Raw genomic sequence first — 18,243 nt, forward strand, 5'->3', positions numbered from 1 at the left:
GGCGAAATAAAGAAACTTATAGAGTTTGTCGCACATCATACCACTCAACTTTTTGGATCCAGAGAAAGACAGTCGAAAAGAGAAACAAGATGAGAGAAAGGTTTGAACCATCTTATGATTTCTGTTTTTTTAATGATATAGGCCTATCATGTTTTTTATGATTTCAATACAGATTATAAACAGATTATAATGTGTTTATCTTGAGCATTGCCCATGTTTATTTTTCAACCATATTTATTGTATGTATGTTATCATTGGCTGAAAAGGCTACGGAACGTCGGTTTGAAAACTGAAGTAACGGAGGTTCTATCATGAAATGAAAGGACACATTATGCCTCTTTTATTTTATTAAGTATTCATATAGTTAACCTTAAGTTAATTTATTATTTTTGATAGAATAACAAAACGACGAGAGTGGAGGAAGGCAGCAGCAGTTTTGCATTTAGCTGGTGGACCGGAAAGAGAGTGGCTGATAGTTGAGAAAAAGTGGAGGGATTTGTGTTCGAAGGCAAAAGATTACAAGAACCAAAAGAATGGTAGTAGCCACCATATTTTCTTTTCAGACTATTTTACACAGTTTATCATCAGCGTGGGTTTTGTAAAGGTTTTGGGGTAATGTTAAGTCCATCCCAGGCGCTCATTTTAGCGAGAACAGAAATATACCTAACCACCTAACGTCAAAGATAGGGGATTGTCGAGGCCCGGTGATTTGCATTTTTGTTCTTACAAACACATTGTTAGTGAAACTTGATATATAGATTAGAATAGTATTTTCCCTTCATATTTATCCAAATATCCAGTCGAAATCGGATGAATTTTACAATATAGTGATGTCATGTGGAGAATGGTATTAAATAATCCAGTCATACCAAACATTTTTGGTATGACCATGATGACTAGATAGTGGAGGCAATAGCTATGAACAGTATATGGCGTAGGTATAGAAATAAATGCCCCCCTAGTAAAATGTGTCACAAAATCCGTTTACAAACTGTAACAAATATTCTTCTCAATCATCCAAGTAGATAAACATATGTGACCATCCACCACAACTGAGCCCGGATGTCTCCAGTGCCACTATTGAGATATGCTCCATTGAACTTAACAATAAACATTAGGAAACAAAGGATTTATTAACTGTTTTATTGATTTTTCACTACTTAAATGTCAAGTACTATAGACATGATTATTGATTTTTCACTACTTAAATGTCAAGTACTATAGACATGATATACATCATTTTAAAGCTAATTTCAAGCAGAATATTTTGGTTGAATATCTCAAAAATGATGATTGGCGACTTCAGGGCTCAGTTGCGCTGGATGGTCACATATAATAAAATGAATTTTTAAATCTGTTCATCTGCACTTCCTATTTTTGATAGATAGGGTACCACGTCTCATCCAAGACGCATCATCAGGTTGACCTGTGACACGGTTCGTATGACGTCACAAGAGAGTCGTCGAGGTATTTTTATGATTGATGCGTCGTTGGGCTTTGAAAGATTATGGCATAGTCCCACTCGATTGAGCGAAGATTCCACCCGCCGAAAATGTATGGCCTCCTTGACCCCTATTTCAAACCAATTATGTTCTCTATCGAGAACATCCACAATCGAGGAGGGGGACTACGACACAACTTGGCAAGGACCTACGACGCAGCAATCAGATAAAATCGACGACTCTCCTATGACGTCATAACAACTGTGTCGCAGCTCAATAGACCCGTGATATTGTAGAAATAAAAAATAGTAAGTCCAGATGAACAGATTTAAACATTCATTTTATTATGTAACAAATTAATATTACGGTCAGTAAGAATGGACAGGTATGCATGGTAATGGGAAAAGAAAGTGTGCGATTGTAGTTGTTCCTGTTTTTTTTTTTTAGACACAGATAATCAACAACCTGTGACTGTGAACCCAGTGTACGAACAGGTGTTGCAGATAATTACAGATGTAGAGGTGGATGGTGATGGATCGTACGAAAACATGGTAAGCTAGTACCATGTCCACGGCTTAGTATTTCTACCTGTAAGAGCTACGTAGCTCTTACAGGTAGTATTTCTATACCTGTAAGAGCTACGTACACCATAACTTCCGAGTTAGTTACTAAAACAGTTTCATTGTGAGCAAAACTGGGAGTAAGTGGCAAGTAAAATGACATACCTGATATACAATTTTACGCAATATTTTGTATAAAAGTATTTTTCCATTGATTTTCATAGAAACCTCAAATTAAGATAGAACCCTCACCATCCTTGATCCTAGAGGTAAACATTGACGGAACAAATAAGGTTTATACCAAAGACGATTTGCAGGATCTACTAAGCAAGTTGTCCCTGGTAGTAGGCAAAGCTCAACAAGAGAGTAAAGATGGCGATGGTAAAAAGCAGATGGAATACTTTGTAGAGGTAAATATAAAAATCCCACTATTTAGACAATTGCATTGAATTTTATCTTAGTTGAATAATTTAATTTATCGATAGTTTAAATGACACAGTTATGCACGGTTATAGGTGACAATAAACGATTATATTCCAAACAAATGTTAATTTCAACCATTTACACAGGTATTCAATGCCATGCAACAGCTTGCAACGACTTATACCAACCTATGCTCTGCCGGAAATACACTGTTTCTGGAGTGGAAGGCAACATTCCGATGTGACTTCAAAAGAGATATACAAGACTTGAATCAAACGGTTTGTATGGACTTCGGGGTAGAAGAAAAACTATATGGCACAAGATCTTTACGGAAAGAACTTCCTGACTTACTGGATTTCATGGACAAGTGTCTGAAAAGATGGAAGAATCATGTCGACGAAAAAAGAAATAAGTACTACTATTTGAACTACTTCACGACAGAGCAGCTGCTTCGACTATGTCATGATCTAGCTTGTCAAAGTCGGTATCCAGATAAAATTCACGACTACACGCAAGTATTCACACTTCTGTCTTCTGTAACACATGAATCCAGCTGGAAGGTCATCCAGGCATCCTTGAAGGCAGCAATGTCGGCAGCTACGAAGGACATCCTGCAGGAGTCGCAGGTCACAGATGACACAGATGAAACTAAGAAAGATAAACAGGCAGCAAGAAGACAACAGGAGCAGGAATTGGCTACTAGGCTAGCGTTTGAAAACTTGATGGAAGACGACACGTTAGTTCTGGCTGCCATCCACGCGCTTGGTACTGATAAAGAAGATGAAGAATACATTACGTGGTGCTATGTAAACCCTGCCGGAAGTAAAGGGGAAAAACCAATCCATAGCCTGACGAAAAGTTGGAAAGAAATTGTCTCAGAGTTACTCTCAAAATTAACAACGAGAGAAAGGTAACCTTTAAAGTGTAACTTAAGTCATCCACGATAGTCACTAGGAGACGAGAATAATGAATTGATCTTAAGTGACATGTTACATTAATGATAGCCTATTAATATAATTTCTAACAATCATTCTTATACAAATTGTCTCCCGAAATTGATCAAGTAGTTCCTTGGATGTCTTGCTTTCTGAACTGTGGGACAACTACCTGCAGAGTGTCAAGTGCGTAGATTCAGAAGAGTACCTAAGTCTGGACTATGTCGGTCTCATCTTGAAGCATTTAGCTGTTAATGCAAGGAAAGGTAAATTTGATTTTGCTTACTTCGTGACAAATAATACTTAACATGAAACAGTGGTCTTTTGATGTCTCTATGTTGCCTAAAAGTACTTTAATATGTTCATGGTTTCTTTTTAAAGCAACTTCTTCCGTAATCGGGTGGGCCATACGTAATCGCAGTGATACTGACACCGATGGCATGACAATGGTTTCACCAGAGCAGAAATTCCTCTGCCAAGGCCAAATAACATCATGGCGATACCAGTGCAATGCTTCTCATTCATTCTGTGCCATTGTTTGGAGACAGGTCACGGGCTCTGAAACAAAATTCAAAGTGGTAGGGATAAACGACATACCAGCAGCTGATGTGGGTGTACCGGTCACATACCAAGTACCAGAAGATGAGCGTATATCAGTACAGCCCGGGGACGTGATTGGCTGGTCTTCTGGGGCACCCGTATTAGCATGCAACACAGGAGGTGGTTATTTAGTTCGTTGGCTTAGTGGAGGTCTCCACAGCGGTTCAACTCACGACATCAACTCTGGTTGTCAGGAACGTGAATACTCTATTCAAGCTACCATTGAGAGGGGTAAGAGGTGTAAGGAGTGGGATGAAGGGAACATCATAAACATGCTGTGGCGCCACGGGAGGGTGGCTGAAAATCCCAAAAAGTTGAGATTTGCTTCAACCTTCTGTCAATATTTTGGCAATTTTCAAACATTCTTAAACAAATCAATGCGTATTTATAAATAACGTATTCATAAATATAGTCGAAGCATGAAGATTCACTGGAAATTATGCGCGAACATCGCGATTGGCCCTATTTAGTCCGTATTACTTTGTAAAATGGAATAATCGCATGTGAAGAAAGGTGTCTCAATAAAAACACTATCCAACCCAGTATCCAACTGAGCATTTCTTCTCAGGTCAAAATTGTTACATATTGTATTATGTGCGCCCGATCCTGACTGATATTGACAAATGTTCTACATGGAAGTGCCCAGAATTTAGTTTCCGTCACATGTGAAAATTACCGTCATATTTTGCAGATGAGAACTGGGTAGATAGCAATGTGTTCGTGTATCTCAAAAACCGTCACCGGTTGGCTAGTGAATTCCACACCTATTTCAAGGAAAACCAACCAAACCTAGTCATTTGCAAAGAACGTAAGCGTATTTTATTGGTTTCAAATCACAACATTATGCCTTTGTGTTAGGAAAAATAATTATCAAGTACGAATCACAAACAACTCATATTGAGCATAAACAATAACAAAAACAACCGTCTCTCAAGACGCGATATTCAGAATTCTCGGGTGCCGAAATTGTTTAGCGCAATGACGTCATGGTTAATTGTGCTCAATTGTCGTCAACCTTCATTGTATTACTAGGACGTCAATGACTGCTCTCGTTCGTATGCTAACTATGTTTTCCGAATTGTAAAGCCTCAATTGCACTAGAATAGTGGCAGATAAATAATACTCTCAAACCTTACCATATCATCTCTGGCCATTATTAGGGGATGTTTACACAACTGTTTTGTCATTGTACCGTGGAAGTGTTCTACCAACCCAAGAAGAAATTCTAGTATGTTCAAAGGACACGACATTTGAAGAGGTAGGCTAAAGCACTACTTATCTGATGATTTATAATAGATAGATTGCTTGATTAATGTATTGGATTCGGTACTCGCGAACAAAATATACTTATATAAGAGACTTTTGAATGTACAATTTAATGGAATTACAATTTTAAAATAAAACATAAAAATCGTGAAATATAACCTATATCGTTTAGCAAAAGAACACAGCAAAAGCCTTTAATAGATAATACTACAAAGTTCTAAATGTTATACAATCAATTGTTTGCTTGGAATTAAATAAATGTTTTGCTTTGCTATACTTAATTAATACGCAGGTTTCACTTTTATGGCGACGTTCTATTGCTGATAGCAGTAGCCAGCGGATATTTTGGCTTGTGCATGCAGAACGTTTAGAATATAACGTTAGTGTTGAGTGTGCAAATCTTTTGCATGAACTAACACAGAAACCAACAGGTACGTATACAAATAGTCTGAAAAAAACCCGATAGGATTTTTTTTTATTCTCTTCAGTCGTAATGCCGGGCATTACGACAAAATATTATATAGCATGATTAGACCTGCCTATATCCTCTATGATACGTTAAATGTAGAGGAGAGTAAAAGTAAAAATATTTCTGTAATTTATTATCATTTTCAGTAATACTGAACTACTGCACCAAATTACAAATTATTTTACTATAATATGAGGGTAACAACAGAGGCTGACTGATATATGCGTCATTAAAATTCTCCTCATATTATCTGCCACGCATTCTGATAAAATAGTGAAGCTTTATCTTTCTAAAAGGTTGTCGTTTAGTGGTAGTATGCAGCCTAGAGGAAGAGCATCGTGCTCACATGGTTACCATACTCGACCAGTTTCGCGTTGAGCTGCCGTTAAACATTCTGAGCACCAAAGGCATCATGCAATACCTGCAGAAACAGTTTCAACAAAGAGCTACTATTGCAGAGACACTGGAGCAACATGTTCCAGAAATGGATTTCACGTGAGTATCAGAGTTAACCTTTTGGCTGAATGCTAAAAAAACCCCAAAACACACCCACCCCCACCCCCACACACCCCAACCCCACACACACACATTCGTAAGGGGTCTATGCATACAGTTATTTTAGTATAATACATTAATACACTTCGTTTTTAATAGAGCACCTGCGTTGCAAGAGCTTTCAAGTTTGACACAGACACAGCCAGAGGTCAAAGGAGAGAATGATCAAAGGAAAACCGTATGGTATGAGGAAGAAGTACATGTGTCATCATTAGAAACCGATCACAAGCCTCTATCCGGGTCATCATCTGTGTTATCTTTTCAAAGCTATGCTGAGTCATCGATTTTAACAGTGCCTTTTAGACATCATCAACAGACATCAAGAGAAGATATACCGATATCCACATCTCCGAATCATGACAGTGTAGCTACTGGAGAATCGCAACAAGTGCGGCCGATTCAAAGGTACGAATGGAAATTTGAATGACATTGTATATGGTACTTTGATACTAAAATAGTTGCAATAAATAGACTTACAGGTAACAGTTAATCATCCAATTAAACGACCATGTCAGACAATTTGTCGGCTTTGTGCCGTATTGGCGTATTGACTTTTCCCCTCTATCCCACAATGCAATATTCCAGGGGGTATGACGTAGTCAATTAAACTCATAGATCGTGTGCATCCGATGGTCTTTGCAATTATTTTGTCTTAATATGGGCATACTGATTCCATATATGCGGATTATCGTAAAGGCCATCGATGTTACTAATTATGCAATTATTGAATACACAAGTGATGCAGAACATCTGTGTAAGAGATTATTGTTTACGTTTTATTTTCATCTCCGAAAAAAAGTGAAACGGACGCCGACCATATATCACTGCGTGTCCCGTCAAGGTATTGTATGTATGTATGTTTGTATGTATAAAGGTATTTATAAAGCGCCTTTAAAATTGATCAAAGCGCTGAACAAGGAGAGGTAGGATGGGGAAAAAAAAAAGAAACACAGCGGAACAAGAAAGAAGCTAACTGAAAAGGTGAGTTTTCAGTTTCTTCCTGAAAACTGGAATTGATGGAGACTCCCTGATGGCTTTAGGGAGTTTGTTCCATTCCCTTGGGCCAGAGATAGAGAAGGTATTTAAACCAGATCCTCTATGTGCCCTAGGCTGACTAAGCAGAGTCTTATCGGAAGAAGATCTCAATTCTCTTCCGGGAGCATAGGCTGAAAGAAGCTCACAAAGATAATTGGGGGCACGGCCCTGAGAGCACTTGAAAACATAAAGCAGTTTAAAAAGATGTTTAAAACCCAATGCAAGGGACAGAGAAAATCAAACGCACAGCACGATTTTGCAGCTTCTGCAGTCTTTCACCTTGAGTGATACCATAGAGGATTGCATTGCCATAATCAAGTCGGGACAGTATGAGAGAGCGAACAGCATGGTGACAGGTATCCTGGTCAATGAATTTACGGATGCGGTAAAGATTACGAAGATGGAAATTGACAGACTTTGTGAGGGTGGTAATGTGGTCACGCATAGACAACATGGTGGGATCAAATATGATTCCCAGATTCCGGATGGAATTGGAGGGCTCGATGATGACTGAGCTGCTCAAATGAAGCGTAACATTGGAAATGGAGTTAATGGCACGAGGGGATGCAGCAGCAAAGAATTCGGTTTTTTGATCATTCAACTTGAGTTTATTGATTGTCATCCACTTCTTGATATCTGAGATACATGCAGACAATCTGGATAAAGCTAGATCAGAACTCCCAGGATCAAAGGCAGTATAAAGCTGTGTATCATCTGCATATACGTGGTATCTCAAATGATGATGAGTTATGATATCAGCGACAGGTTTAGTGTAAAAAGTAAATATGAGAGGACCCACAACTGAGCCCTGAGGAACCCCAAAATCCACAGATTGCTCATCCGAAAGGGTGCCAGAGATACTGACACGATTTGTGCGGCTCTTGAGGTAGCTATCAAACCAGTTCAACACGAGACCACGCAGCTCATAAGATGTAGCAAGGCGAGAGGTTAATAATTCATGGTAAATCATGTCGAACGCCGCCAACAAATCCAACAAGACAAGATAAACAGCCCTGTTATTGTCAATATCATGTATAATGTCATTTTTGACACGTAGAATGGCAATTTCAGTGCTATGGTTGCCTCTATAAGCTGACTGAATAGGTTGTTCCAGAGAAGTTTCCATGATATATGAATCAAGACGACGAGAAACAACCTTTTCAATGACTTTGGATAGGAAGGGGATATTGGAGACAGGCATATAGTTACTCAAGTTATTTTGATCCAAATTTGATTTCTTAAGGATCGGAGTAACTATGGCCCGACGTAAGGAGTCTGGGAAAACACCAGTACTGATGGAAGTATTCACAATATGTGAGACAAACTGAACCATATCATGGACATAGGTCTTAAGAAGCCATGTAGGCATGGAATCCAGAGAAGAAGTCTTTTTTGGTGCACGAACAATAATTTCAGAGATTTCATCATGATCAGCCGAAGCAAATGAAGATAACTCACATTTACAGGAACATCATGAAACCCGAAAGCAGTCAAGTCACCAATTCCAGATGTTGCATCGAGTTCATTTCTTATATTAACAATTTTACCTTTGAATGAAAGAGCAAACTTGTCACCCAGTGGTTTACCAGATTCACCAACAGGAAGATTGTTGCGGGTTGTGTTGAGAAGAGTATTAATGGTTTTGAAAGTACCTTTAACATTGCCGCTAGATAACTTATCAGTAAAATAAGATGCATTGGCACTGTGGATAAGTTCAGAAAGCACACCCAACTGAACAACATATGCTTCGCGGTCAGCATCCAATTTGCTCTTACGCCAGCAACGTTCAAGTCTACGCTTAACCCTTCTAGCAAGATGAATATCATCATTATACCAAGGCACTCTTGGGCGAATAGTTCTTTTGCGAGATTGTATAGGGCAATACCTATCGAGAACATCACAAACAGTGGCATCATAGAATTGCACCTGCTCATCGACATTCATGATGCTCATTAAAGGAGCTAACTCAGTTGTCAAATCCATCATGTGTTGATCAATGTCAACAGTCCTAAAATCACGGCAACTAGTATATGTTCTAGGCATATCTGTTTTTTTACGATTTAGTTTGAAAAACACAGAATAGTGATCATCAGACATTAGATTTTGATGGGTTTTGCAATTCATCACAAGATTATCATCAACATTACCAATGACTAAGTCTAACTGGTTTCCAGATTTATGAGTAGGACCAGTCACATAGTTTTGTAAGTTATTGCAGGAGAGAATGTTAATAAATTTGGCAACATGAGATTTTGTGGGCTCATTCATATGAATATTGAAATCCCCCAGGTAAATATGTTTACCCGGTAACTGGGCTGTTTCCCCTATAAAGCTGTCGATTTCAACAAGATAGTCACTTAGTTTGAGTTTGTTAACTTTTGATGGTGGGGGCCTGTATATGACAATGAAAAGGATTGATCTAAATTGATCAGTTACTACAATATGCTCAAATGTCGTTGTTACAATACCACTACTAATTGACACCAAATTCAATTCGGTTTTATATAAAACACCAATACCACCTCCTCGTGTACCACTTCTTCCATCGTGTGGAGGGTGGTTTAGGAACAGATAACCTGGAGGTTTGAATTCCCCAATAATGACATTTTCGTCGTCATACAGCCATGTCTCTGTCAGAAAAAAGACGTCAATGTCATTTTCAGTTGTGTAATCAGATAGAAGAGCCGTCTTGTTCTTGACAGACCAGGCGTTCCACAAACATATATCAAGAGTAGTTTCATTGAAATTTGAGACACACTTAATTGTACGCAAGTTATTAAAGTTAGGTTTAGAGTTAATCTGCAGTGATAGTTTAGAATTGTTCCTCCTAGGCCGGAAGATGACAGGTATAGGTTGTATTACTTCAGTCCCATTATTGCGTACTACACCCATATATTGGTTTGATTGGTCTAAAAAAATATTTTTTCATTTATAGCGAGGCGATATATGCACGGATCATGTGAAATTAAAAAAAAAAAAAAAAAAAATAAAAAAGGTGCTTTTAAACCATTGTATAGTAAGTCATTTTAGCCCTATATATTTTTTGTTTACCGTATCCTGGTAACTCAGATGCGTGTTTCATAACAAACCATAATTTATTCTTTTCAACATGTTCAAGTAGGGTACATGAATAGAATACATTAAATCCTTTGTTATACTCTCTATAGAAAATCTAGTGGTGCTTGCAAAATATATAACACTGAATAAATTAAATAAACACTTACACAATAGATGCATAGTCATTAGTCAATTTGATATTGATGTTGTTATTGATGTGTTGTTAGGAGAAGAAAAGGCTATTAGGTCACCGTATGTCAGGTTATAGGTCAATTGGTTCAGGTCAAATTTAAGCATCAATTTTGAATACACATGTGAGAGTCTGTGATACATAAAATGTATCATAATGAGGAATAATTTTGATATTCTGTCTTTAACTGGATATATATCGAGAAGTGCAAGGTGGATATACTAATATACCTTGGGATGTAAATGGTGAGTACAATTAAGAATGCCTAGTTGAGATGGATTTCACAAATAAATATAGAATAGTTACCAAAATCACAAAAGTTAAGCTTTACGGAAAACTACCCAATATGGTGGTATAGGTGACAAGAAATACAATTTTTTCAACATTGCTGTAGTATGGTTGTGGTAACCTGTTACCTATGGCTTAATTAAGTGTAAGTGAAATAATGTCGCAAGTTAAAAATACAAAATATAGCTCAACATTGAAAATAGAAGCATTTTAACCAGTTCCTTTTTTGATAGTTGTGGAGCACCAAGTTCATGAAGTCATAAAATAAATCAGGAACCACTTATTCCCATTTTACATATCAACTTTATTTTCCTAACGTGTTAGCAACACATATCCAAAATTGTAACGAAATCCGTTGATATTAAGCTTTCCAAAATGAAGTGAATTTAAATCATCAGTGATGTACCACCTTTTGGCTTCTACTTTTAAAAGCATGTAAGCTACGTTGATACCGATGCCACCAATAAAACGAGAAGATTTGCCCATTCAATTTGCATACCACTTTGTCCAATTTTTTTTTTTTTGTAATTTCTTCACAAAATGCAAAAAATGCAAAAAAACAATGGGTGTAGTACCCCCTTAAAGAACCCAATATGATGTTGGTTGGCTATCTGCAATCGTCCACGTTGTTTCTTCACGCCGGCTCTACATCCACGATGGGTAGACGGTTTCCGATTTATGTTCAGAGTCTTTATGGTATTCCAAACAGAAACAGGCAGGGAAAGGTTCTGATGGTTCATGTCCAGCAGTTGCTCATTGGTATAACATATCTTACTGGGATCATATGGGGAAGCAGTGTCTCTATGTTTGCTAGGATTTACTGAGATTTCATTTGTAGGGCCAGGGTTCGGGTTAATATCGCCTGAGCGAAGCAGTTCGGCTTGAAACGTTGATGATGAGTTACTGTACAAGGGGATCATACGTGCAAGGTATCGGCAATGCACAAGTCCATATCTCCCATTACAAGGTGTTGAGGATTCAATAGAACAAATATAACCTTCCTGGTCACTAACGCATGGGCCTAGGCCCAACAACCAAATGAGGCAAGCAGATAGAATCAATGATACCATTTTGCAGCACTATTGTGGTGTAACTAGACGTTCGCCTTTCGTATCTCTTTCCTTGTTGGAAAGGTATAACGTTGAGGAGATAGGAACATGTACCGTCATCCGGGACCTACTCTGCCATGTTTGGCTGAGTAACGGTACATGAACACGGTCTTTTGTGCCTATGTAAATTAGTCATTGTGTAAGGCTGTGTTTATACCCATGGGTTGCTCATCATCAGACTGAATCCTTGACCAACAGAGGGTGTCAATATAGGCCTACGTGTCGCTTTTGAAAAACAGCGATTCATGCGCATGCTCAGCAGGCAAATACGACGGCGATTTAGTACACTGATCATGCGTGCGATTCAGATTTCTGCAAAAGCGATTGAGTATAAATGAGTCTTTAGAAATGACTGGCGATTGTGTGTTCTCAAGTGGGTTTTATCATGTTAATTAGTGACCTGACACACATTTGTATTGGTTCGATCAAGCATTGATTTTTTGTACTGGATCGTTCAAGCATCTCCAACAAATTTTTCAATGTAAGTGCCTCTGGCCCTAGTGGAAGTAAAAACGGATACTATGGCCAGAGTTCTAGGGCTAGGTGTAACTATCATTGATCCAATAGTCCATTTAAGCTGTGTAATTATCAATAGGGATGATGGTAGCTGGTGATGTAATCCACTATAATCCATTGTAATCCACTGTCCATACTTGTTGAGTATAGTGAACAAGAGTGTAGTGAACAAGATTGGCCTTCCGGCAAAATTCTGCAGTTTTGCACTATAGGCATACAAAAGCTTAAGTGCACAAAATATTTTTTCAATCAAAATGTCATAAAATGGGTGAAAATAGATCCAATCCAGATTCAGGAAGGTGTTCCAAAACAGATATAGAAATAGTCTTTAGTCCACGGCAGCCATAAAATAGGCGCACAAGGTAAAAAGACAGCACAGCTAGGAGTACAGCTGAAGCACAGCTCACTCAGCTAGCAGCCTGATTAGTGATCGTGCGCCATTATCATGATTATCGGTGATTCATTTCTTGTGATGAAGGCACCAGGTGATATGTCCGTATTCCAGAATGTAATGAACATAACTCTGTACTCCCCCGGGGAGGTGATGTATTTTGCAACACTCATACCCCCCTGGCATAGTGCGTGATGGGAAGAAGGGAAAAAGGTCTATAGGGGCACCGCGAATAAAAACTTTTCGAGAAAATCGGGTTTGAAGAAATACCAATTTAAAATCGGGTTGTGTAAATCAGACAGTCAGAATATTTTAGTGCAATATTTTGCCGATATCTCTTAGTTTGTTTACAATGTACTGCTATAAAATGTGTATAGAAAGTGGCCTAAGGTGGATACGCTACTATGGAAAACACAACATTTCACTAGTGTAACTAAACGCCAAATTTAATCAATTAATTATTTATTAATTAGTTAAGATAAAATCGTTGAAATACATGTGCAAATTAAAAACACTTTAAACGACACTAATCCGACGAAATATATGATGTAGAAAATGCGTGATAACGTCACTCACTAAAATTTGCATGAGCAGAATTGGTTTTATTAGGCTTACGTATCATACTGTTATTGTTTAACCGAAATAATGAGACAAATTGACATGCCAAATCTTTTAGATGCACAGTTCAAGCTGTAATATCTCGACGTTCAGGAGTTGGCAAGTCAACCGTCGTGGAAGGCTATGTCAGACATTTAAGGGCGAAACATCGTGTAGACCCTGACGTTGAAATGTGTGTCACTGTACCTCTACATGATAAACAGGTCAACAATGACGCAGTTGTTGACATGCTGTTACCATATCTGAAAGTGGACAACTCTTCTATTCCACGTGTTCTTCATTTCGACGTTGCTCCCGTGGTAAGATACTGTTCACTGTTTATTACTAATATGTACTAATTACGCACATTAAGCCAACAAATTATCCCATTTGCAACCATTCAGATGTGGCAACGGGTTAGCGTAGCGGATCTGTCATCGCTTACACCACTGAGGTCCCAGATTCGAGCTCCGGTCGTTCCCGACAGCTTTATGCGCATTTGGTTTTCAGTCCATGCTCGCTGCCGCAGGTTTCTCTAGGCCTTCCGTTTCCGCCTGTTTCGAAACCTGGTACAGAGAATGTCGCAAATAGCCAATAGTAGTTGAAAACGCCAACAAAATCTTAAAAACAATTGCACAAACCCTCTCAAAGAAGTGTTTGCTGCCACATTATTTGAATACTTTTAACCTGTTATACAATTTCATCGTTTTTACTTTATTATTCATTTAAATGACCTAGTTTCCTTCACATTAAATGTATATATATTATAATTATTCATTTTGGCAGGTTCAAGATGGATTGGATGATCTTTTATTCAATATCTTAATTCTTGGAGGGCTTGTTAACAAGCATGGCTACGCCTGGAAATGTCGACCAACCGACCTTTTCATAATCGAAATCACCGAGCTATCATCAGGGGTAAGGATTTTACCCGGGCTTTACCATCGTGCTGATATTTCGTGGAGACCCTTTGCTAGAAAGTGACAACTATGGCTAAAACATATCTATTTATATCTCATAATGGCAAAGAGAAACCTTTCTCGAGTGTGAATTCACCAGGCATAACTCCTGCAAAATAAAATTAAGATTTTTGTATACAGCAATCGCGTAATAACATCCCGGAGTGACATTTATATAAAACCCAAAGATATTAAAAATTAAATTAATGGTAACAATTTTTGGAAACATTTACGAGCATTCACCCAGCAAACACTTTAAATAAGTTATATTCTGGGTTTTGGTTTAGGTAAAAACGTTTTAGTAACATTAAAATGTCGGGTTATATAAAGGTCATGAAATCGTTTTAAAAACGTTTTGTATGAAAACACACTATAACAATATTGTTAGAATGTTTTCGAAATGTCATTGTAAACTGTTTTTGCAAACATTTTTGGCCAAATATTTTGTCAACACTTAAATAACATTATGTTAAAATATTTGCACCCAGCAAACACAGAAACGTTCTTAAAATGTTTTTTACAAAACGTTTTAATAACATTTAAATGTCGGGTTATATAAAGGTCGTGAAAACATTTTAAAAACGTTATTGTAAATATTTTGGGCAAACCTTTTTTTCAAAATATTTTTTCAACCCCAAAATAACATTCTGTTTAGAATGATTTGTACCAAGTTTTCAAAAATGTTTTTGGAATGTTATTAAAGCGTTTTTATAATCTTTATATAACCCGGCATTTAAATGTTTTCTGTAAAACATTTGTGTTTGCTGTGCAGTAAATTACCAACAAATGTTATTTAATGTTATGAAAACGTTTTATACCATTAATGTACCCTTTATATAACCCGACATTTAAACGTTTTCTGACAACCTTTTATAACCATGTGCGAATGATGTCGAAAACGTTTTGTGTTTGCTGGGTAATTTGATCACATCCACATCCATGTTGCCCAAATTCAGAAATGTTACTTCCCACAAAACTAAATCTCCTTAAATCCCCCATTTTAGGCTAGTTCACTACATTATGAACACCATAATGTAAACTCATGAAAAGCATATTTTCTATCAAAAATTATTTGACACCATCTCCCGATACACCCCAATAAATATTTTGCCCGTGTGGTTTATGCAGGCCCCTTTCAGACTAGTCTTGGTACTTCGTAAAGATAATTATATTCCATATTTAATAAAAAGTCTGTATATATACTAATGTATTTACTTTTGAGCCCCTCCGTTGATCATAATGTTTCTTAGCAATATTAGTATATGAACTATTGAATGAAAAATACTATATTAAATACAAGGTAATTGCATTTCTCATTAAATTTATTTTATTAAGTTATGTACTTTTCTTTCTAGAATGATAATGGGCCGTGGCTTCATACGCTACTACCAAGTGTAGAATGCTTTGGTCCGAAAGATGTTTTGAATACTCTACAGATGCATCGAAGTCAATCAGGTGATTCCGCATCAGGTATGTTTACATTATTTTACCAAATATAAAAACCTCGGCTCTTTGGTTTAAGGGGGTACTACACCCCTCGATAAATTTGTGTATATTTTTGCATTTTTCTCAAAAACTAAAAACACAGTGGTAATAAAAGTTATGTATAAGGGGCAAGGAATCCAATTACTTCACTGGAATTTCAGTGACCCAAGACAAGCGGTTCGTTATTTATGATAAGAAATAAGGTACCGCTAGGATGTACCTCATTTCCTATCATACATACTGAACCGCTTGTCTTGAGTCACTGAAATTTCAGTGTAGTAATTGGATTCCTTTCCCCAATAATATACATAACTTTTGTTACCAGTGTGTTATTGTTTTTTGAGAAAAATGCAAAAATAGTCACAAATTTACCACAAGGGTGCAGTACCCCCTTAACATCATAAACTACTGTTAGAAATAAACACTGTATCTTACAAACATACACCAATTTGTTCTCTAAAGGTACATGAGCCTACCGTGATTATTCGCACCGGGTGCGGAAAATGAAATTCTGATTCTTACTCGCACTGCCGCTACTATCTTTATTATACGCATCGCGCCAATTAAAGCTTTTTGCCGACATGACAGTGTTTTTGACAACTGTTACTTTGAGCTACGATGCGTATAACCTCTTCCATTTTTTATTGTTTACCTTCTAGTCTCAGAGCTTGACCTGTATGGCGAAACACTGAATGTAGATCCAAAATTGTTTGAGCGTACAATACAATGTGCTTACCAATACCTGGACCGATACTCAACGAAACAAGATATTGGCAAATTTAACTACAATGAAGATCAGCCAGAATGCTCTAATCTGAAAATTCTGAGCACACTACTTCAGTACGTATGGTATAGCTGTAATGAGAAAATATACAAAACATTGATAATTAATATATTAATAAATAATATAAATTATATTATATTACTTCTTGAATATTCCTTGTCCATGGGAATTTCAAGACTTTTTAATTAATTGACAATCTAATTAAAAGCATGCAAACTGATGTCGAAACTTATATGGGTATCCATTCGATGCAGTGTGATTTATTTTTAAATCTAAACTGCAGGCATTGGGAATTTCAAGACTTTTTAATTAATTGACAATCTAATTAAAAGCATGCAAACTGATGTCGAAACTTATATGGGTATCCATTCGATGCAGTGTGATTTATTTTTAAATCTAAACTGCAGGCATTGTGGCGTATCGGACCCATCTTGGGCAGAGTTACAGAACTTTGCATATTTCTTGAGTGCACAACTGTTAGACTGTGAACGCAGTGCATTTTGTCAACCGTATATGTTGGATGTCGATAGAAGATTGTCTGTTTTCAAGAGCTTTGTTGTTGAGCTAATGATGATGATGGCTAGGGTAAGTTTGAAAATGAAAATGTGATCATTTGCTTACATCTTCATAATTGTGTTTATTCTTATATTTTTTGTACTATTATTATTAGTAGTAGTAGTAATATTAGTATTATTATTATTATTATTATCATCAATATCATTATTATTATCAATATCATTATTATTATTATTAGTGTTATTATTATTATTATTATTATTATCATTATTATTATTATTAGTAGTAGTAGTAGTAGTAGTAGTAGTAGTAGTAGTAGTAGTAGTAGTAGTAGTAGTAGTAGTAGTTGTAGTAGTAGTAGTAGTAGTAGTAGTAGTAGTAGTAGTAGTAGTAGTAGTAGTAGTAGAAGTTCTGATTATTATATTATGTACAAGGTGGTAATTATGAGTAAATATGAATACTAATTTATACTTGTTAGATAAAAATGTACATTTATTTTTATGTAGGATTTTTCTACCCCATCTTTGACGATATCTGATATCAATCCATTATCAAAATCTGAACGGAGAAAGAAGTTGAGTTCAAGTAGTCATGGTAGTGTAGACTCAAAAGCTGCGTCGAGTTTACCATCTTTGAGCTCCTATGTGGCAAATATGGAAAACAGTCCATCAAATGAGAATTTTGGTGACATATCTTTGACAACAAAACGTGATGCCGAGATAGATACAGATTCCGAAGATTCTCTCGATAAAGAGCTTGAACACTTTCAGCTAAAACGTCGATGGGAAAAAAGGTATTTGTCACCCATTTGTCTAATTTTGTTTCATTTCATACTGGAGTTTTACCAGTGCTTACAACTAGTATTTATAACAACACTTAGCAAGTCTATACATGTGTTGAATAAAACTTGCATTTTGCATCATCTATCTTTATACCCTCTATTATGTGGTGCACCGCTCAGTCCATCTATATCATGATATGGGTAGTTGTACTACTCTCTGCAGGTGTTTTCCGCCATTTCTATTGTCTTGTTGGAAAAGCATTGTTGTGTTTTTGGCATCGCATT

The 18,243-nt window shown here is 36.9% G+C and overlaps 1 protein-coding gene across 1 annotated transcript in view; it reads left to right on the forward strand.

The window, feature by feature from the left end:
* Positions 1–18,243, forward strand: part of LOC140150696 (E3 ubiquitin-protein ligase RNF213-like) — a 70,433-nt gene continuing 52,190 nt past the window's right edge. The window contains exons 1-18 of the mRNA XM_072172779.1: positions 1–100; positions 397–536; positions 1,890–1,993; positions 2,227–2,412; positions 2,572–3,335; positions 3,493–3,626; positions 3,742–4,191; positions 4,652–4,768; positions 5,121–5,218; positions 5,519–5,657; positions 5,992–6,190; positions 6,350–6,655; positions 13,513–13,753; positions 14,220–14,351; positions 15,748–15,862; positions 16,537–16,717; positions 17,069–17,246; positions 17,684–17,970. Coding sequence (XP_072028880.1) covers positions 90–100; positions 397–536; positions 1,890–1,993; positions 2,227–2,412; positions 2,572–3,335; positions 3,493–3,626; positions 3,742–4,191; positions 4,652–4,768; positions 5,121–5,218; positions 5,519–5,657; positions 5,992–6,190; positions 6,350–6,655; positions 13,513–13,753; positions 14,220–14,351; positions 15,748–15,862; positions 16,537–16,717; positions 17,069–17,246; positions 17,684–17,970 — 3,782 coding nt within the window. The 5' untranslated portion in view covers positions 1–89. The remainder of the gene's footprint in view (positions 101–396; positions 537–1,889; positions 1,994–2,226; positions 2,413–2,571; positions 3,336–3,492; positions 3,627–3,741; positions 4,192–4,651; positions 4,769–5,120; positions 5,219–5,518; positions 5,658–5,991; positions 6,191–6,349; positions 6,656–13,512; positions 13,754–14,219; positions 14,352–15,747; positions 15,863–16,536; positions 16,718–17,068; positions 17,247–17,683; positions 17,971–18,243) is intronic.

The sequence above is a fragment of the Amphiura filiformis genome, chromosome 4 (assembly GCF_039555335.1).
Source record: "Amphiura filiformis chromosome 4, Afil_fr2py, whole genome shotgun sequence".
NCBI classification, from domain to species: Eukaryota; Metazoa; Echinodermata; class Ophiuroidea; order Amphilepidida; family Amphiuridae; genus Amphiura; species Amphiura filiformis.